Source organism: Erythrolamprus reginae, chromosome 1 (genome assembly GCF_031021105.1).
Source record: "Erythrolamprus reginae isolate rEryReg1 chromosome 1, rEryReg1.hap1, whole genome shotgun sequence".
Classification (NCBI taxonomy): Eukaryota; Metazoa; Chordata; class Lepidosauria; order Squamata; family Dipsadidae; genus Erythrolamprus; species Erythrolamprus reginae.
The window spans coordinates 106,409,774-106,431,342 of record NC_091950.1 but is presented as its reverse complement, the minus strand read 5'-3'; the positions used below and the strand labels follow the sequence as shown (position 1 = coordinate 106,431,342).

At 37.9% G+C, this 21,569-nt stretch overlaps 2 protein-coding genes across 3 annotated transcripts in view; both read left to right on the top strand.

Annotated features, from left to right (window-relative positions):
• PPFIA1 (PTPRF interacting protein alpha 1) overlaps positions 1–2,505 on the top strand; it is a 70,953-nt gene extending 68,448 nt beyond the window's left edge. Inside the window, 1 exon segment of the mRNA XM_070761516.1 lies at positions 1,102–2,505. The gene's annotated coding sequence lies outside the window, so the exon portion shown is untranslated.
• A 4,009-nt stretch (positions 2,506–6,514) lies between these two features.
• The window catches only part of CTTN (cortactin), a 39,925-nt gene continuing 24,870 nt past the window's right edge, over positions 6,515–21,569 (top strand). Inside the window, exons 1-6 of one of the 2 annotated variants that reach the window (XM_070761488.1) lie at positions 6,515–7,544; positions 12,561–12,644; positions 12,979–13,052; positions 14,934–15,063; positions 18,416–18,526; positions 20,272–20,326. In XM_070761488.1, coding sequence (XP_070617589.1) covers positions 12,561–12,644; positions 12,979–13,052; positions 14,934–15,063; positions 18,416–18,526; positions 20,272–20,326 — 454 coding nt within the window. In that variant the 5' untranslated portion in view covers positions 6,515–7,544. The remainder of the gene's footprint in view (positions 7,545–12,560; positions 12,645–12,978; positions 13,053–14,933; positions 15,064–18,415; positions 18,527–20,271; positions 20,327–21,569) is intronic. The other variant, XM_070761479.1, reaches the window with a different exon arrangement.

The following is a 21,569-nucleotide window of genomic DNA, read 5'->3' as shown; positions in this document are numbered from 1 at the left end:
AATGCCTCCTTATTTCAAGGTTGAATCTTTCCTTGGTTCTTGTTTTACACTCTGGTGCTACAGAAAATAAATCCAAACCCTCTAACTCATCACATCCCTTCTTGCTCAGCCTTGTCGGGGCCTGGCCTATGGAAGTTAAATATTTTGCTTACTCATATTTTGTGCAACATAACCAGCTTACGTTATAACTACATTTGCAAAATTTAGCTCTTGAAAGAAAAAAAAAGTGAGATGGTGGCTGTCACCAACTTCTTTCCCAAAGTATTCTGAATTACAGTGAAGGAGTTAGGGGACATGCAGCAGAAATAAGGGAAAAGAATAGAAATTATTGCTCTGACCTCTTCAAGGGAAACTTCTCATACTCCATGAATATAAGTGGGTTTGTCATTCCCAGAGCAAACCTGATTCATTATATTTATATGTAAATTACAATAAATGTTTTTACAATATTCTAACAAAACTAATGTTTTCAGCTTTGGAGTTTTAATATTGTTTTAATATTGTTTTTGTTTGTTGTACGCTACCAAGAGTCCTCAAGAAGTTGAGCGGCTTATAAATTTAATAAATTAAATATATATGGGTTATAAATTGTATGGTTTATTAAAAATTCTGTGTTGGAGAAATATTATCTTAAGTAGATCAGATTCAGTAAATAAAACATCTTTTTGGTGCAGCTAAATATACTTTCTACTTCTAAATATATTTTGGCAGAGGGAGCAAATATTGGAAGGTAGCCACATATATAGTTATATTGTATATGTTTTTGTTATGAAGGGATGCTAATCCAAGCAATGAATTATCAAATTTCCATGGGATATGCTTTGTTCATCCTAAACTTAGAGAATATAATGTATAGCCATTCCTGTACCTTGCAAGTGCTGTCAGACTTAAGTGAAGCCTTTCCTATTGTTAGTTTTCATGAGAATGGGGGTGGGATTAAATTTGGTCCTGTGGCAAATAATCAGATTGTGGGAGTTTTTTTATTACTCTCTTGATATGGTAGATGAAGGTTATTATCTTCTTTCATACTTGCTCTTCCTTGTTTTATTATACTAATGGCAGTTTCTAATGTTCTGAAATTAATGTTTATTTTACTTTCAGTTTATCCCCACTATTTCTACAGATGAGCTGAACGATTTTGAACTCAATGACCATATTTTGGAAACAGCTGAAATCTTTAATCTGTTAATACTTGTTAAATGAACACTTTGAAATATTTTATTACAGAGTTTTTAATTAGTGAGTGAATTTGTGAGTACTATAAAAAGTATTTTAGATTAAATGTTTCTTATAGCTATGTGAGTGATGTGTGTCCCATTACTTAATTTTCAATTAGAATTGTCTGTCAATCAACTTATTACTTTATGTTAATTTTAGTATTTTCATCTGAATGTACTGTAATGCTTGTATGTATCTGTTCCTATAGGTAATATAGGGTTTTATTGTAAAATAAAGCATTCATTGTAATTACCAGTAATAAGTTTAATAAAGTGAAGATGAAATTTTTTTACAATCTTTGTAAAGACATCATGACACCAAGCAGTATATATATATTGCCATTTGAAAATTGTTAACTAGCTCTAAAAATTGAAATAATTCCTTTTTTCAGAGGCATATGTTTATTAACAAAACAGGCATGGTACCTGGTTCCATTTCCGTTAGAAACTCTACCTTTTAAACTTAACATTTGATTATTTAGTGTGTATTCTTATTTAAAGCTTTTGTTTAGTATAATTTGCTTTACATTCATAAATGTGGGAATTTCTAGAACATTATGAAACATATGAGACCTAACAAGGTCATTTATAACTACTTTTTGTGGCTGTATTTGTACAGTCTATGTTCATTGATTGAGCATAAGCAAGCCATAAATGGAAATATTTTCTGTTAAGCAAGAATAGCTACTAAGAGTACTTGACAGGCAACACAGAGTACTCCCTTTCTGTGTTTTGATGTGAAAATGTTTGTGAAAAGATATTGATGCAGTTCTTTTAATGGACCAATCATGATGCACTGCTGCCTAATGTCAAAGATGCTACACATGGAGGCATGTGGTAGTGCAACTATTTAAAAGGCCTTACTTTTCTTATGTCATCTTTTAGATATATTTAAAATCTTGTTTTAAAATCCAGACAGACTTTTTAAGTTGTTAATACTTTTAGTCATTGCAAACAGTATAAGTAATAAATGCATCATACATTATTAAATAGCATCTTAAGAAGCCAGCAAGGGGGAGGTTCAGATCATGGTGCATTATTTATTATGCAATAATATAGATGGCATGTCTTTTTTTCTGTTTTTGGTTTTGGCTCTTTTTAAATTGTACAACTTGAATTCATTGTTACTATTTTTTCTATTAACCTTATACGTACTTTGAATAATGTAACAAATTATGTACAGTCGAAGTACTTTGAACTATTTTTATCACAGTATTATTTATTGCTTTCTTTCAATAAATTTCTGAAGCATTTTTTCCACTGCCAATAAAATGCTATTATCTTGTGATGAGGCTTGAGATGTTTTTACGTGGTAATCAGATATTAATGCAAATGAAATTTATTGTGACTTATTAATGCTTCTTTTATAATATCTATTTTATCTTATACGTCGGCGGCCTGCAAAAATTTAATATAATATACTACTATTATATAAACCAATCAAAATGATTTTATGGGCAAGAGATTTAAAATCTGAATGTTAATAGTTATAGTTTTGCTATAATAATAGATACCGAGGAATGATTATATGCTTAAATCTATCAGATCTGGGTTCCACAGATCCAGATAACTATCAGATAACAGCAAAGAAATGCAGAAGACTCTTTTTTTAAACTGCTGATATGCATGAATTTTTAATACGAATTTTAGATATTAAGACTAAGGAATTTAATCTTCGCCATGATCATACTGAAGCTATATATAAAATGATCAAACAGATTCCCTTTATGGTAACATCTTTCCTATCATCATTGAGTTGGAATTTTGCTTACATCCATCACTAATTTGTCTTTTTTGTACACCAGCAAGTAGAATAGTCATTCTGAACAAAATGCGTTGTCAACTACATAAATTATTATTTTATTTTTATGCTGCCTTTCTTTCTGACCCAAAGCAATGCACAGAAGTACAATAAACAGTATTCTAAAACAATTCAGTAAAATGACCTGCTATAAAACAAAGCAATAAAGCAATAAAATAACTGCAGCAGTTTAAAATATAGTACATTGTAAATGCCCATATTTATTCATATTTACCCAGACAGTAAAAGTCAGAATGGTGTTAACAGGCATGAAGACGTATACAGGTTTTAGGGAATAGTTAATTATATTAACTCTAGATTTATGCCAAGTATAAACCTATCTAACTGTGCAAATGAAGACTTGGGGAATTATTTTTAGTTTCTTTTGTTCATCCAACCAGATAGTAAGTAAGAAGTGGTTGTGCCTGGAACAAATTTTAAATTTTAAATTTGTGAAGTTCATTAGAGAACAATTCTGCTCTACATTTGCACAATTTCATTTTGCATTACACTATATAGGTTTTCCATGACATTTAATTTGTTAACATGAGAGGCAAGATCATGAAATCCATGTATCCCCCGGTGAAGCCAATTGCAATTTATGTATTTAGTAATAAACACATACCAGCTATTAATGTTCAAAATTATTTCTGTATCACTTCACAATTGCATAGAATCCAGGAGCAATGTACAAATTCCTCAGGGTATTTTTTAAAAAATGAAATCAAATTTAGTGTAAAAGCAAAGAGAATACGTTAAATATGTTAAGCGAAATAAATGGCTCAGAAGTTTATAAAAAAATATGCCTCAAACTCGTTAACATTAAATTATAGGGGCATTTTTCCATATGATGGGATTGGCCTTTTCCCTGTCCAGAATGTTTCAGCTACCAGCTTTTTTTTCATAGATAGAATTCTGGATTTGCATACTTTGCTATTCACTACAGTTAATTTGTGCTGGTATGTGGGCATACAGCTCTGCAAGGTATTCTACTTTTAATATTGTTGGACTTCAAGTTAGCTTTCTAGCTACAAAATATATGTTTCATCAGAAGTTAAATTGCTTACAGTCTAAATCAGGTTCTACTATTACAAACCTGATATAGATAGCTGCTAATCTCATCAACGTTTGTTACTGATGTCATTGGCAGCCACACATAAACTACTGTGTTATAAGTTGGCAGTTTGGGAGTTAATGGTGTGGAGACAGGAAATTCCAAGTAGCACATGAATCTTTTTACATTGCAATAATACTGGCAATCCTACACAATATCTGACTCATTAGACAGGAGCAATGGAATGGGTGGGGAGGTGGAGGGGTTGTAAAAAAAATCAGTCTAGGAGAACTTTCTACAGCATGTAGGACACTTTCTCTTGGAGCCCTTATTCTGCTAGCAAACCCTTGTATCAATCCATGTAGTTTAGTGGAAGAATATACAAGGAGAAGATAGTTGGAAATTTCATGCCTGGCTGTGATATCACACCCTCCTAGAAGCTGAATGCTCATAATGAGAAACACCATGTCTCATCATCTGAGAGTGGGAATCCCCATGTGCAACAACACAGACCTTTCAAATTCAAATGCATTGGTGGGAGCAGGAAACAATCTAAAGATGTGAGGTAGACCAAAAATAACTTCCCATTGCCAGGCAAGAAGCACATCCAGAAGTAATAGCTCTATTTTATTGTAAAATTATATTAACAGAATATGGTCTGAAATCTGAAAGTATATCTCCCTTCATTTATTTTTAGTCTAACATCCCTAGTTTGTCATGTTGCTATTTCTTCTGTGGAGGCAACCATCTCTTATCTGACCATTGTTTGGTTTGCATGCCTCACAAGCTCATTCCTGCATACTATTACATCCTTCAGCTACCCCAATTTCCATGTTATGCATGTATATTTTTGGCTTTGAGACAGTATTATTGACTCCTAGTGAACAATACCTTATCAGAATTAATTATTTTTCACAACCTGGTAAGCATGAAAGGCAGAGACTGATCTCTCATCACAGCCATGGGCTTGGAGATACCTGTCAGTGATGCCCAAAGGAATCACTGTGGGTGATAGAAGAAAGGGAGGAGAGATACTACAGCAGTTTCTTAACTTCAGCAATTTTTAAATGGATGGACTTCTGCAAGCAAGTTGTTCCAGTAATTAATTGTTCTGTTAGAAATTTCCTGATAGTAGAATGACTTGTCTCCCGAAGTTATGGATGCTCCAACTTTGGAAGTTTTTAAGAAGAGATTGGACAACCCTTTATCTAAAACGGTACAGGGTTTCCTGCTTGAGCTAGAGGACCTGCTTGACTAGAAGATCTCAAAGATCCCTTCCAACTCTGTTATTCTAATTTCAACTTCTAGAAATCCTCAGGCAGCATGGATAGAAACCATTGTCTACAGCTGAAATAGCCAACAAGCACTTTTCTAGAATTTGTATACAGTGTTCCCTCGATTTCCGCGGGGGATGCATTCCGAGACCACCCGCGAAAGTCGAATTTCCGCGAAGTAGAGATGCGGAAGTAAATACACCATTTTTGGCTATGGACAGTATCACAAGCCTTCCTTTAACACTTTAAACCCCTAAATTACCATTTCCCATTCCCTTAACAATCATTTACTCATCATTATTACTGGTACTCACCATTGAATAAGACACTTAGTGATCCTGATATTTATAAACGTAATTATTTATTAACAATAAAAATTTTTTTGTTATTTATTTGCAAAAATTATTAGTTTGGCGATGACATATGACGTCATTGGGTGGGAAAAACCGTGGTATAGGGAAAAAACCGCGAAGTGTTTCTTAATTAATATTTTTTGAAAAACCGTGGTATAGGCTATTCGCGAAGTTCGAACCCGCGAAAATCGAGGGAACACTGTACTGCGTCTTCCCGAAAGTGAGTAACAATCATAATGCTTTATAAAGAAATGTGTGATCATTAGCATTTAGAATAGTGTAAATATTCATAAAGGATTGTGAAATTTGCATTAGAAAAAACAGTTTTATATTCTAGGATTTTTATATTCTGATTTTAATACTGTAAATTAAATCTAAGTAAATTAACATTTGGCAGGATCCCTCGACAGGCCGGGCGCATTTTCTTTAATATCAGTGACTTCCAATAGGAGAGCATGGCATCCCTTAATTAATTTTCTAATATTAAAAAAAAATTAATTGTCAAGGCACAATTTCATACATCTTTCTTTTTCAAATATGAGACGAATGCGGGTTTACTTTTAAATCAAAGTTATATTTATCTAAATATTTTATTTATTTATTATAGTATTGTATTGTAGTATGTTTAAAATAATATAAGTATAAAGTAGAGATAGAAAAGATAAAAAGACATTAGGACAGGAAGCCGCCCCGAGTCTTCGGAGAAGGGCGGCATACAAATCTAATAAATAATAATAATCCCCAAATCAGAAACATTTCTGCGCATGCTCGGCATAATCCCTCCCGGGGCTCTGCTTTTCCAGAAACTTGGCGCTGAAAGCGGGAGGTTCACTAGCAGGACAGCGGCCAAAGGAGCGGCTCTCCCGCTTTGGCCTTCATCCTGTTGAAATTTTTCCTCAAGAAGCGGAGCTTCCCGAGCCGCTGCGCCTGCGGATAAGACAGAAAAGCGCCGGCGAGAAGTCGTTCCTGATGGGGACGCCCCGCCCGCCCCCCGCCCCGCACCCAGCTCCCTCCTCAGCTCACGCTTTGCATGCCTCCCCAAGGACCCGCGCGTACGCACGGAATCCCCGGGCTGGTGGGGATTGCGCCTCCGCCAAGTCAACTCGGTGTTGAAGGTCGCAAGAGTAGTTGAAGGAACAATTTTTGACCTTTCTGTGTTTGCGGTCTGTGTGTGTATGTGTGTGGGGGTACTTTAAAAATATTGGGACTACCAAACATTTGGGCGTCCGGGCAACAACAGCGTTGGTCATTCGCAAAGGTCCTGCGCCCGAGGTACCCAGAACGACCTCTCACCAACTCGCCTTGAGCGGAGTCGGAAGAGATGCCCTTTTGAAGGAGACCAACCGGCCGAAAGAATCGTGAGAATTGGAAGCCAATCGCTTCCCCCCCCACACACACACACCGCGTGCCGTTATTAATCAATTATTAATTTGGGAGGACGCAGGCGCGCTGCTTCTTTTAAATTGCGCGGAAGGGCGAACCCAATCGCTCCGCCAAGCTAGCCTGGCAGACGGGCCCGCCCGCGTTGCAAGACAGGACGGAGCGAGGCAATGCCGGCGTCTTTTGGTGTTTTTTTTTTTAATTTTTAAAGGACTCGGACGGAAGCGGAGGTCTTCTCGCCTCCCGCGGCTGAAGTTAGCCGAGTCTCGTCGGGTCGCTGCGGCCATCTCCCACCTGATGACGCGCCATGCCGGAAAAACAGGAAACGGGATCTTGGGAGAGGCGGAAATTGCGGCGCTCGTCGGCAGAGGAGCTCGGAAAGGGCCAGCGGGCTGAAACGAGGAGCGGGCGTAGCGTCTGCAAGGAAGGCGCCTGGGGAGCGGCGAAGTGGGCTGGCCGCGAAAAGTAAGTGACAGGAACCCGGGTCCTTTGCCGGGGTGGGGGGCTCCTGGGGAGGAAAAAGAGGGCAGCGTGGGACCGGCCGGCTCTTCATTCTGGATGGCGCTCTTTGGGAGAGAATAAAAGGGAAAGAAGGAGAAGGAGGAAAAGACGAAACCTCCGCCCGGCCTGCCGAGGGATCCTGGCGTGGGATCTCTCGGTTACGATCGGAATCTGGGCAGAGGCGGCGCGGGTGAAAGAAGAGCCCCAAGGTGGGGCTGCCCCTGCGATTTTGGCTTTTTTTTTTTTGCAGGGCAAGGCTGATGATGGGGCGGCGGCGGTGTGCGAGGGTGCCGCTTGGCAATCCTGGCGGCTGCCTGGCTTGCTTGGCTTCCCGGGGCTCTTTGTTCTCAGGCGGCGAAGGAGGCCGATGGTCCAAAGGAAAAAACAATTGGTGGTTGGGGGAATCGAACCCTTCTTCTTTTCCCCTCCTTTGCCCGCCGGCCGGGAGGATGCGATCGGGCCGATTGCCTGGCTCCCTCCTTCGCTTCCTTTGAATGTCAGGAGGAAGAAGGGACCGGGGAACGGTTCCTTTTTCTCCCCGCCTTTGATCAAGCCCGAGGTGGGCATGGCAGGAGAAGCCTTGTCCGGGTCTGCAGGCGGGTGACTAATGCTTCCCTATCTATGGAGAGGGGAATGGGTTGACTTCCTACCTAAATATATATAAATATAAATATGTATATTTATATTTATATATATTTAGGAAGGAAGCCAATCCATTCCCCTCTCCATAGATAGGGAAGCATTAGTCACGCGCCTGCAGACCTGGATAATATATATATTATATATATATATTAATATATATTAAAGATCCCATTGGAAGCACAGTTAGGCAGAATACCTTCTTCTTCTTCTTTTAAAAAAAAGCTGGAAATGATTAAAAGTGGAAACTCTTTTTTTTCTCCCCCACCCCGGAAAGTAAAACCGGTTTAAAAAAAGAATCTGAATCCTAAGTAGGGGCAATAATTTTATTAGGACAACTCAACAGGTCCTGGAAGGACCTACAATTCCAAGGTATTATTTATCTGTTGTGCCATTTTAGAAGATTGGGAGAGGTTTTTACTGGGAGCCAATAGGCTTGTCAAGCTGGTGCAGAAGTTGGTGATGAATTAAAGGCCTGCCACACTATCTATAGAAGGCCTGATGTTTTATGGGAACTCAGGAGGTGATTTTCATGAGGGAACGGATGCAGCCACAAAGCATTCTTTCACGTGGTTCAAGGCCATCCTATGCCCACCCACCTGGGCGGAAGCAGAGGAAGGACTTGCCCTGTTAGCACAATCTGAGTGGGCAGGTTTGTGGGTGGGGGACAAGGGATGTGAACTTTCAACTGGGTGGGAAACTCAGATTCAGGTTTTCCAGTGTAGGTGCTAGGATGGCTCCAGCAATAAATTGGAACATTGAGGAGCACTTTGAGTTGGACTCTGATTTAGTTTGGATGCTACCTGGAACCTTGACAATGCTCCTTTGTGATTTTAAGTAGGGCCTGCTTTTGTGGATTCACCAAAAAGGGGAAAAAATGCAAGAAGTGGGCTGAAAAAATTCACAGAGGCCAACCTGTCAATTAAATGAGATCATTGTTGATTAGTATGGAGATTTGCATGTGTCAAATCCACATCGGCAGCTGTTGATGTTTTTATGTGGACATAAATAAATGCAGAAGTAGATTTGGTTGCCAGAACTGATTTTTTTTGGAATGGGATTGAAACGGAATTTTGGGGGATGGAATATTCATATCTTGTGATTCAGTAAGTCACACAAAATCTTACTCATGCGCTACTGGCAAGGAGATATTTGATTCATCCAGTCTGAGAACAGTATAGCAGTAGATTAGCCAGCCTTTAAATATCTATGGGATGTTTATTTCATGATCTATACAGTACATTGATTTATTTTCAAGATCATAGTAATGTTAATTTTGGTTTCTTAGGATTTTAGTGCAAAGCGTACATTAATTTCTTTTCAAGATTGAAGTAATCTTGTTTTTTTAGGGTATTTATATATATATCTGCAAAAATTGAACTCAAATTTCTGTGTTTTATTTAAGATACGCTGCCTAGTATTCTTGGGTGCTTTTAACAGTTCTTTTCTCCCATCATTCCTTTCTATTCTTGTAGCAGAAATTGTACCTAGACTATAGAGAGTTGTGACCTTCATGTATGTTTTCTTGACTTGCTGTTTGCTTGCTCTACACTGACCTTATGACCAAACTGAATTTATAAAAGTCCTGCAGCAATGTACATTCTTTGTACGTTGCTCTGGCACTCCTCTGTTTTTCAGTTTTGAAGACGATATCACATTCTTCCTAAACAATTACTGCATAGAAAGCAGATTACATTTCAAAACTATGATCAGAAATGAGATTGTGCAATGTACATTTTTATAGGAGAAAAGCAGGCTGAGCTAGAAGGCTGGGTTAATAGAAAAACAGAATAACAGACTTGGAAGGGACCTGTGCATGCAGGAAACTGGCCTGTACCATTTCAGACAAATGATTGTCCAATCTCTTTTTTAAAAACTCCAATGTTGGAGCACCCACAATTTCTGAAGGCAAGTAATTCCATTGTTTAATTGTTCTAACTGTCAAGAAAGGTCTCCTTAGTTCTAGGTCAGTTCTGATTAATTTCCATCCATTGCTTCTTGTTCTGCCTTCAGGGACTTCGGAGGGGCTTGGTGGGAATCCCTTAGATATTGAAACATTCCTCTCATGTTGCCCCTAGTCATTCTTTGCATTAAACGTGTCATCGGTTTGGAGTTTGTTGTTGCCACAAGAGACCCAAGTCTAGCCTTTCTTGAGTTCTGTTGACTCTCTTCTAGCACCAATTTAACTTTGACTGTTGGTTGGCTAGATTCTTCTATGAAGGTAGCAATAATAAACTCTTCAGTGCTTTGATTTTAACAAATGTGCCTAGTTATTTGCACTTGACAGTTTTGGACAGTTTGGATTGTTGGAAACACCAACCACACTGAATAGGAAGTTACTGAGAGAAGGTATTTGGAAGAGAGAATGATGGGACAGCAAAGGTTTTGAGCTTGGAAAGCCCAATTTTTTGTTCAGTTTGTATCTGGCCTTTTGTTTAGGAGCTGAGGCTTGCAACAGTGTAGGCTCCTGTTTTCCCATTCTTCCCTTCCATGATCCCTCTGAAGTGGGTTGGGTTAAAAGGGAGTAGTAGCTAATCTAATATTACCCAGTGAGCTTCTGTGGTTGAACATAAAACCCCTGGTTTCTACAATTAACCCATACATCTGGGTTGATTGTAGTGAATTAAGACTGCTTCATTTCTGAAATGTTCACACTGTCTAGATTTGGGGCAATTTTCTTAAGTAATTTATGTCAGTATACTGTATTTGCTTTTATCTGCTTCAGTTTGTATGCCAGGCTGCTTTAAAAGCACAGAACCAGTTGCAGCTTAGCCATACAATCAGTGCATACCTCAGACTCAAATGATTAACTTGGAATGAGACAGGAGAGTTCCTATAATACCTGCAGTAACATGTCACACTGTACATTATGAAAGTGAGTTTACTGAGAAAGGTTAAATTTCTCTTGGAATCCTTTCCTTAATTACGGGAATTCCTGTACAAATACAGTGATTTCTCTTCTATTACAGATCTGTTAGGAATTATAATAACTTCTGGATAACTTTAATTAATTTACCTATGCTATTTATCTCTTACCCCAAATATAACTACAAATCACAGTGCTATTCTCCTTTCTTTGTGGAGTTCTCTGTGGTTTCTGGGCTTGGTTCAGTGATCTGCCCTGTCAGTATTGTGTTCCTCTTGTAGTTCCTTGATTAGGCTGTTGTTTACTGTTTGATTGTCTGAGTTGATAGTTCCTTGATTGGGATATTTAGTGCTTTATTGTTGGTCTAGTATTAGTCAGAGTAAGAATAGTAGCTCTTGAGTTGCCTGAGCTTTCCATTCTGCCCTCCTGCCCACCCCGCCCACCCCTTCCCCAAATTTCTATGTCACTGATGACTTGTATGACATGGATCAGCTCTGTCCAGCTTACTGTACAGTAGTTGCAAAAAAATTAGCTGGAAAAAGGGTACAGTAAAGGAAATATAAGCCTTTGCACTGCTAACCACATCTGGTGTGGAACATTGGAAGAGCTATTGTTGGGGAAGAACCTTCAGCCTTTCTTCAGTATGAAACTGAAGCCTAGAATGGAACAGAAGCTGAAAATACGTGCTACAGTTCAACATCTCTGACTTTGGGTGGGATCTCTCAAGGTTACATTTTAATTTGCTGCAACTTAATCCTACATTTTCTTCTTCTTTGAAATAAACAGCAGAAAATTCACTGGGATTTTCTCTTGGGTAAATACAAGAAAGGCCAAAACCTTATTTTGGTTTATTATATTTGTGAGATAATGCTTTGATGTCATAAATCAACTTTATGGGATTTTGGTACATCTTCAGTCATCTTTAAGTAGAAAAATTGTATTAGTGTCCTTGGCAAAGCTTTGCCTTAATAGCATGATGGTTTCCATTGTAGTAGAAGTTCATTAGTATAAAATATGCAGAATATTTGACCTAATCACTTTTTAAAGACTTGTAATGGTAACAATGTGTTGATAGAACGGTAGAAAATAGAAGTTGTTCAGCAGTGAATATTCAGAAGTGAATTAGTTAAACAAGAAGGCCTATAAATTCTTCAGATAAATATATTTTTATATTCACAGTGTGCTTCTAAAAAAGTGTTGATATACCTTGAAGGGCTGGCGGGAATTATGCTTAGAAGTTGAATAATAGCTAGAGGAAACTATTTCCTCTTTCCAAAAATAACCTGATAATTTTCTTGTAATAATTTGGTATCAGTTAACTCTATCAAAGCTAACATTATTAGCTGCATCTAATCACTAAAATGTGTTGTGATTCCATGGAACAAAAAGCCATTTTATATGGTGGTAAATGGGTTATTTTTTAAAAAGCCTTGAACCATTATTTAATATTGTTCATGCATGTTCTGATATTACAGATGTGGAAAGCATCGGCAGGCCACAGCATCAGTCTGAGCCAGGATGATGGTGCTGATGATTGGGAAACAGATCCTGACTTTGTGGTATAATTTTGAAATAAATTTAAGAATTATCTTTAAAAATTCACTTTTACAATTTAAAGTGGGAAAATCAAATGACCTTATTAACTCCTTTAAATTAATAAGCTTAAATGATAACAATAAGAATTTAAGAACTGGTTGGAGGTTATATGTGTGTGTCTAAGAATGTGGGAATTGCGCTTTAGGTTTCCTTAAATAAGGGTGTGTCCACAGTATGAAATCCTTAGTCTAATGAACTGACCAAATTCAGTGGTGGCAGGGAAATAGAATGATGGAGCTTGCTTAAAACTTGGGTTCAACTGTTATAATGAAACCTCTTTTTCAATGTACTTTACAGAATGATGTAAGTGAAAAAGAACAGCGCTGGGGTGCTAAAACTGTCCAAGGATCTGGTCACCAGGAACATATCAAGTAAATGATTTTTTAAATATATATACATATATAATGTGATATTTTGCTGATTTCCAGTGGTAGTTCTAGGTATAATTTCTCAAACAATTGGTGGGCAAGGACAGCTGTGAGTTTGTGTAGTGGCAGCATCAGTGCATTTCAAAGATCTGGTTAGGGATTCTAGAACAGTGCTGCTCTGTCTAGAGCTTAGACCTCTGAATTTGGGCTAGATGATAGCCAAGAATTTTTGAGTATAAACTTGTCAATAAGTACAAGAAAAGTCAATACTGTCATGTCTTAACTTTGGAATAAGTCCTGACAAAAAAACTTGCTTTATCTACAAAAGAAATACATGTCCTGAAACCTATCATGACAGATGGTTAATGACTGAACTTGATTGCGTGAACATCAGCTCAGCCTGCCCCTATATTTGAACGTAGATATTGCTCAATTGTTATAATTATCCTATTTATGCTGTCATTGTTACAATTATTACTGAGTTGTGCGCTCTTCTTGGATGACAAAAAAGCACTTCCATGAAAGGTGTGCAAAATAATCCATTCTAGAATTAAAACTTTCTTGGGTTCCACTGAATGATGCCAACACAGCTGTTCCTTGGGTGATCTTGGAGGGTTTTTTTGGAAATAAATTCAGCCGCAACATATTGGTACATTACCTCAGGAATGTCTGAATTGCAGTGGTTCGGAGCAGTGTTTCTCTACCTCAGCAATTTTAAGATGTGTGTCTGGGAATTCTGGGAGGTGAAGTCCACTTATCTTAAAGTTGCTGAGGTAGAGAAATTTAGCCATTTCCAGGTGTGTAGACTTCAAATCCCAGAATGCTGCCATCAGCACTGCCATTGATGAGAATTCTGGGAGTTTGAGTCTAGACACCTGGAAGTGGTCAGGAACACTTCTCTAGAGGAAGAATTGAAGATCAAGGTAACTAAAAATTAAAGGTGGGTAAAGGTTTTCAAGTATTAACTACTTTTGAATGTCAGCCTAAAAATTATGAAAGCATTCATAATTATTTCTCCATAAAGTTCAGGCATATGACATTAATAAACCTGTTTTCGCCATTGTATTTACTTCAAATCGTAATTTTGGAATAAATTGTAGAGTTACCTGAGAATATGAGAAACACAGTTTTTAAAATGTTTTAACTGTTATAGTATCTGTGTTCTATTTTTTTTTTAATTCCTTGGAATAATATACAGTAGTTGCATTTCATATTCTTGGGAGTTGGAAGAAAACCAAAATGCTTGTGGATTTTTTAAATGCTTGAAATCCTTTTCTGAACATCTGTGTCCTCATTGACATATGTGATGAGTCTGCAAAGAAGGTAATTTATTATTAGATTTATTAGGTATGAATAGTAGAACAAGGGTCTCCTTTACATATTTCAGGTTAATAATATATCTAGATTTGTGTCATGTGTCAACCTTTAAATCATCCTGCTTGCATATGAATGATTTAAGTTCATGTTCAAGCAAGATGATTTAAAGGTTCAATTAGGATTTTTTTCAGTTTTGTTTTTAAACTAAATAGTAGAAATCTCAAATTAGAGATGGGAGAACTCTCAATAAAGTCAAGTCTATTTAAATATTGTACGTTTCAATTAAGCTATGAAATATTATATCAATATTATGAAATATTGAACAATCCTTTATGGATTGTTCAATTGTAGCCAGGATTGGAATGTTGCAATAAGACAAAGCTATACCCAATTACACTTTCCTTCTGGTTTTGAGGTGGCAACTATTAATGCTTGCTTCCTTCAGAGCTCCATGGATTTCTAGGAGCATATAGTATAAATATAAGAGACCAGATAATTGTGTATTTTGGATATGAGAATTAGGATTATTCTTATGATAGTATTTGTTTGTTTGCTTCCCTTCCAAAGCATTCATCAACTTCGAGAAAATGTATTCCAAGAGCACCGGTCCCTCAAGGAGAAAGAGCTTGAATCAGGACCCCAAGCTTCCCATGGCTATGGAGGGAAGTTTGGCGTGGAACAGGACCGCATGGACAAAGTAAATTTCAAGGAATTGGCTTGGTTGCTATTCTTAGGGATTGGGTGTGTTTAGTTTAGTTATTGTCCTACATTTTGAGACCTATTTACCTGTGCTTTCTTTTCATTCAGATCTTGATAGAGAAAGTTGATCCAAACTTAACAATCTAGCCATCTCTCAAGATTATCATTAAATATTGGAAAGGGGAATGTATTTGTTTCTTCTCATAATTATTTTTGCAGATTCCTGGGGATCTTTTGCAGCACAGAGTTCACTCTGCCTTTTAAAGCTATGACTCATTTAACAAAACCACTATAATCTTGTTTGCATAAAAATGCTGAACTGTAAGAAGTGAATCCACCCTAAATGAAAATGAGGCAATTCGTATTGTAGTTTAGTGCCATAATGTAAACACCGCCTTTGAGTAAATGCTATAATGGTTTTTCTTTTGATTTAATGAATTCTCATCAAACAAGTTTTGAGAAATGAATGGCCTTTGGAATTCATTTTGTGTATTTTTGCTTTTTTCATAAAGATTTTTATCCCACCATTTTTTTTTTCATATATAGGCCAAGGGAATGAATATACCAATTTTCCTTCCTTCGCCTATTTTCCCCACAACAGCAATCTTGTGAGGTGAATTGGGCTGAGAGAGGGTGACTGGCCCAAAGCCCCACTGCTGTTTTTATATAGTTCATGACATGACTGGGGGCTATACATAAATAATAGAATTCAACAACAAAAAGATGAGAGCCAGTTTGGTGATGCAGTTAGGGCACCAAGCTAGAAACTGAAACATTATGAGTTCTAGTTCTGCCTTGAGCACAAAGCCAACTGGGTGACTTTGGGGCAGTCACTCATGCTCATCTCTAAGAAAAAGGCGGCTACAACAAATCATTTCTGAAAATCTTGCCAAGAAAACTGTAGGGATTTGTCCAGGAAGTTGCTAAGAGGTAGCATTGATTTTAAGGGATAAACATAGACAAAAGTACATAGCATTAAGGCTTAATTTATACATTATACTAAAGTAAAATACATTTTGGCTTTTGCTAAAGGCGATGAGTGAACTCAGCTAGCTCAGCTGGCCATTTTAGCCTCCCAAATCAGACCGAGGTCTAAGAAGCTACTTCTATCAATCAGCTAGTTATCTGATAAGCATATACATGTGCCATGACTGATCTATCTCACTATGGCAGATACTTTGTGATATTGCCCATGATATGCTATTAAAATTAGTGGAGATAAATTCTGCATGATTTCAAGCAGAAACAGACTTTGGACATTCACCATTCAATTCAAGCCATTCAAGTCTATATTTAAATTTAGTTTTATTTAAATTAAGTAATAGAAGTTGCAAATGGCGTATTTTCAAAATTAATTTGGAAGCATGCTCCCTCCAAGAGATTTAAAATAAAAAAAGTTTAAAATTTGGATCTTTCCAAATTGGATTCTGTGCATAGCAGTGCCTACTTTTTGGCCATACCTTGTGGTTTGCACTGATTAATCACTGATTATCTCCTTTATAATCAGAGTTTGCAAGGAATTGGGCGGCTTAGAAATTTAACTAATTAATAAATAAAATAAATAAAAATTATATTATTGCTACTTTAAATTAATATTTAAAGGAAAATTACAAAACATAGGAAAATAACACTCACTGAACATTTGCTTCATTGGAGCATTGGAGAAGAAAGAATCCAAAATTCATTCTGAATGTGAAATTTGAGGAAGCATCAAAATAAAAATGCACAGAGTTGATGAAATAGGCTGTATTTCTTAGCATGAAGTTTGAAAATGCCTGTGTGTTTTTAATGTGATACGCATATTGATCCCAGCCGGGTGAAATGTAATGTCATTGTATCTAAGTCAAATACAGTCTTCTCCAGCTATACTGGGAATATAATTCCAAAAATGGTCATGGTGGTTGAGACTTCTGTGAAATATTTTAGACATAGCTGAAGGGCACTCATTTCCATAGTTTATATATTTTGTTATATTAAAAAATAAAGATGGGAAATCATAGAACATATATTTCAAAAGTTGCTGCATCAAAAGCCTTGCTTTGTCTCTTTTTTTGTCCCATAGCAACAGGAATATACAGACTAAATGTGTAGGAAGTTGTTAAAAGTTTGATAGAGACTTTAGGAAATGAAGTGGGTGTGGTGTGGCTTTCTGTAAATATGAGCGTTCACAGATGGCATAATCAGCTGTCTGCATTTGTAGTTTCCCAGATGCTCATTGGTAAAACGATGTGCCAGCAAACTTGGCACCTTTGGTGATGTTAATGACAATTAAGAAATACTCCTTTCTCCCAGCCTCCATCACCTTTAGCTAATCTGAGCTGGTTGGCAGAGATTTGAAGATCTTCCAACTTTAAAGAAATCACAAAAACCTGGTTTTGGATTAGTGTGATCAGACTCCTGTAAGAAAGGAGATGGAGTGAATGTTGTTTAGATTTGAACATTCCAGGTGACTGCTCCTTTTTTAATATTGTGTGTGTGTGTGTGTGTGTGTGTGTGTCTGTCAGTCATGTTTTTGCTGAATTTTAAAATTAAGGGAGACTAGGGTAGATCTATTTCAGCCTTGTTCTGCCCTCATCAGCTAGCCATAAGAAAAAACATACATATCAGAAACACACACACACAGTGCAAAGTTACTCTGAATTATTTTTTGTGTAGTGTGGCCTAGAAATTGCTAAATGGACAAATGCCCAAACTGCAGCATTGATTCTAAAACCTGGAGAGCATTGTAGGTAAAGGAGACTAGTTATTGTCATTATAGAGGTAGAAAATGTACCTCCTTTACAGTGTCTTGCTTGTAGTCATTCCAAATGTTACACCTATATACCTATCTTCCTTGTGAGAGAAGGGATAAATATTTAAAGGGCTTAGATGAAGTCCTGGTATGAAGGGGTTAATGAAGGGCTTAATGAACCCCGAAATGTAGACACTGAGATAGTTAACAGGACTCCTGATTTGTGTATGGCCAACATGTGGTCTGGATAGCAAGCTGCCTGCTGTCCCAATCATCTGAGTAGAGCATCTCTCGTTAGGATTTCTTTGTAAACAGCTACATTCAGTGTGCAGAAACATTTCTTTGAGTGAAATTGAAAGGAAGGCTTCAGCCTGCTGCAACAGTAATGGGTTCTAAAATACTTGGCTATTGGTTCATGCTTGCAATGCTTCTGGTGGGTGGGTGGAACCTCCAGCCACCAGTGCTACTGGTTCGCAGAACCTGGTCAAACCGAGAGCAACCCACCTGTGATTCATGTGTATCAACAATACATAGCTAAAGCTAGTTTAGCATTACGGTTCAAGTCCAGTTATTATGAATAACTTAATAAAGATTGTCTTCTTTTTCCCCTCCCTTTCAGTCAGCTGTTGGTCATGAATATCAATCCAAGCTTTCTAAGCATTGCTCCCAGGTGGATTCAGCTAAAGGCTTTGGTGGCAAGTTTGGTGTACAAGTTGACAGGGTTGACCAGGTAACAGACATTCTGTGCTTTTACCAGTGTGCACTGTGTCCTTGTGGGCGGTTATATTTTTTATGTTGCATGGTTTTCAGCTTTGCTTGAATAGCTTTTACAGCAGTTCCCTTTCTGAAAAATTGTTCTGATAATTCCTTCCAGTTCCTGTTTGTTTATATTTGCACAAAATAAAGAAATGAGAGTAGCAAGAAATTTACCAACTAAAGCACGATTATAAAAAATACTGAATTGTATATGAAAGACGTGAAAGTATACGAAAGACTTGTGATCGTTGTATTGCAAGCTGAACCAAGAATGTATAAATACTTTGTTTTTGTTTTTTTTTTAATTACCAAGTAAGATGCACTGGAGTATTGGAGTAAAATTTTTGCTTCTGCCTTCCAGCAAATAGTAAAGATAATATACACTGTTTGCTGTGTATTTCTGTGCATATGTGCTGGACCCATAGAAATAGCAAATAATTGGAAAAATTCTGAACATTTATTAATGCCAGAAAGTTTTCTTAAATGTAGTCACACGGACTCCTCCCAGTTATTTAAATAGATCTACTCCAAACATGACTAAGTCAGGTTCTAACTCATCTGCCTTATCTTAATAATGCAACAGGACAGTGTTACATTTCAGACTATAACTTGAACAGCTGCTGTTAAAATTGATGTGGCTTTCTGCAAGTATAGTTATTCTCTGCTATTTAAAAGAAGATAAAATAGCACTGGGCCTCTTCAGATCAAGCATTTATTTTAAAAAGCGTCTTCATTTTGTTAAGTTGTCTAGAACAATAATAAAACAGTGTTTAAAAAATAAGTCTGATATTTTGAACATTCTATAGGCATTTATTGACTTCCCTCCTTGCAGCAAACAACAAACAGCCAGTTTCAGCCTGATTAGCACAAGAAAATAAAAATCTGCCTCTGCCCTCTACCTCCCAGCAGTTTGTCTCCTTGTAGTTTTACTTTCACTTTCAGTTTACTTTCAGTGCGCAAGCAGCTAATAGTTTCAGGCTGCAGAGATTGTCAGAGCCTATTGCAGCCTGTCTGCAGCCTGAATCAGCTGATGGTTGGGAGGCGGATAATCAATTGCTTGTGCTAAGCAGGCTCTGCGCTGTTTGTTGCAAAGAGGCAAATTGCTGGGAAACAGAAGCCAAAAGGTGGGGAATGGCTGGGTGGGGCTACATTCGGTGTATAAGACACACCCAAGTTTTCATCCTCTTAGAGAAGGAAAAAGTGTCTTATACTCTAAAATATACGGTATTTCTCCATTATATCTATATCCCACCATGATCAGAATTCCTTCTGTATAGAATAGTGAAAGAGGAGTGGGGGAGGGGGGGGGCTTTTATTAAAATATTTACATTTGTAACACGTGTTATACTTATACTGGGATTCTGATATCCTGACAGAATTTATGAAATACTTTTTCATAAATCCTTATATATTGATTAGAAACATTGATTGATAGCTATCACTTTTAAAATGGCTTGGAGAACTGGAGTTGGCAACAGGGCCTATAGATGCCAGGGCGTGGAATACTGATTGGTCCCAAACAGTATTCTCTCATTTAAGCTACAATAATATGATGGTGTAAAAATAGCAGAAAACTCAGGTGAATGCTGGGCCCATTTGAAAATGGGGAAGACCTCAACTATTGTGCAAGATTGCCCCAAAATATAGCTAACCCCTGAAAAGATGACAGTTCTAACTTTTATAACTGAGAACTTTTTGTTGCATTATTTTTCTCTGCAGTCTGCTGTAGGATTTGAATACCAAGGAAAAACAGAGAAACATGCTTCTCAGAAAGGTAATTCATAGTGAGAAATAATCTGTTCAAAGCATATAAAAGATTTGACAAAATCTGTTTTGGAGTTATTTAACTTAAATGCATGTACATAATCAATCCACAAGTAGAATAAAAATTTACCACAACACTGAATAAGATACTTTATCATTAATTTCTCTCTTACCAGTTAATTGCTACAGGTATTAAAAAAACCCAGTAAAGCACATCTCAATTTTCAGCAAAATAACCTGGAATCAAGTAAAAACTTCCTAACAGTTAGGATAATTAACCAATGGAACTGCTTGCATTCAGAAATTATAGGTGATTCATTACTAGAGGGTTTTTTTTTTAAAAAAAGGACAGGCATCTCAAATGGTATAGATTCTCCTGCTTGAGCAGGGGGTTACACCTCCAAGGTCCCTTCCAGCTCAATTCTGATTCATTGATTACACAGGTGAAACTCGAAAAATTAGAATATCATGCAAAAGTTCATTTATTTCAGTAATGCAAATTAAAGGTGAAACGTAATATATGAAAGAGACTCATTACATGCAAGGCAAGTTAGTTCAAGCTGTGATTTATCATAATTGTGATGATTATGGGGTACAGCTCATGAAAACCCCAAATCCACCATCTCAGAAAATTAAATATTACATGCGATCAATAAAAAAGGATTGTACATAGAACAATATCGGCCCTCTGAAAAGTTTAAGCATGCATATGTACAGTGATCCCTCGAGTATCGTGAGGGTTCCGTTCCAAGACCCCTCGCGATAATCGATTTTTCGTGATGTAGGGTTGCGGAAGTAAAAACACCATCTGCGCATGCGCACCCTTTTTTTCATGGCCGCACATGCGCAGATGGTGGAGTTTGCGTGGGCGGCGGGCGGCACCCAGGGAAGGTTCCTTCGGCCGCCCAGCAGCTGATCTGCTCCGCAGCGCGGCAGCAGCGAGGAGCCGAAGATGGGGTTTCCCCAGGCAAAGGGGAAACCCCAAGATTGCTTGCCGCTTGCCGCTTGCCCGTCACCCGCCCACCCAGCCGCTCGCTTGCCGCTCGCCGCTTGCCCGTTCACCCGCCCACCCAGCCGCTCACTTGCCGCTTGCCCGTTCACCCACCCAGCCGCTCGCTTGCCCGTTCACCCGCCCACCCAGCCGCTCGCTTGCCGCTTGCCCGTTCACCCGCCCACCCAGCCGCTCGCTTGCCGCTTGCCTGTTCACCCGCCCGCCCGGCTGCTTGCTTGCCGCTTGCCCGTCATCCGCGCAC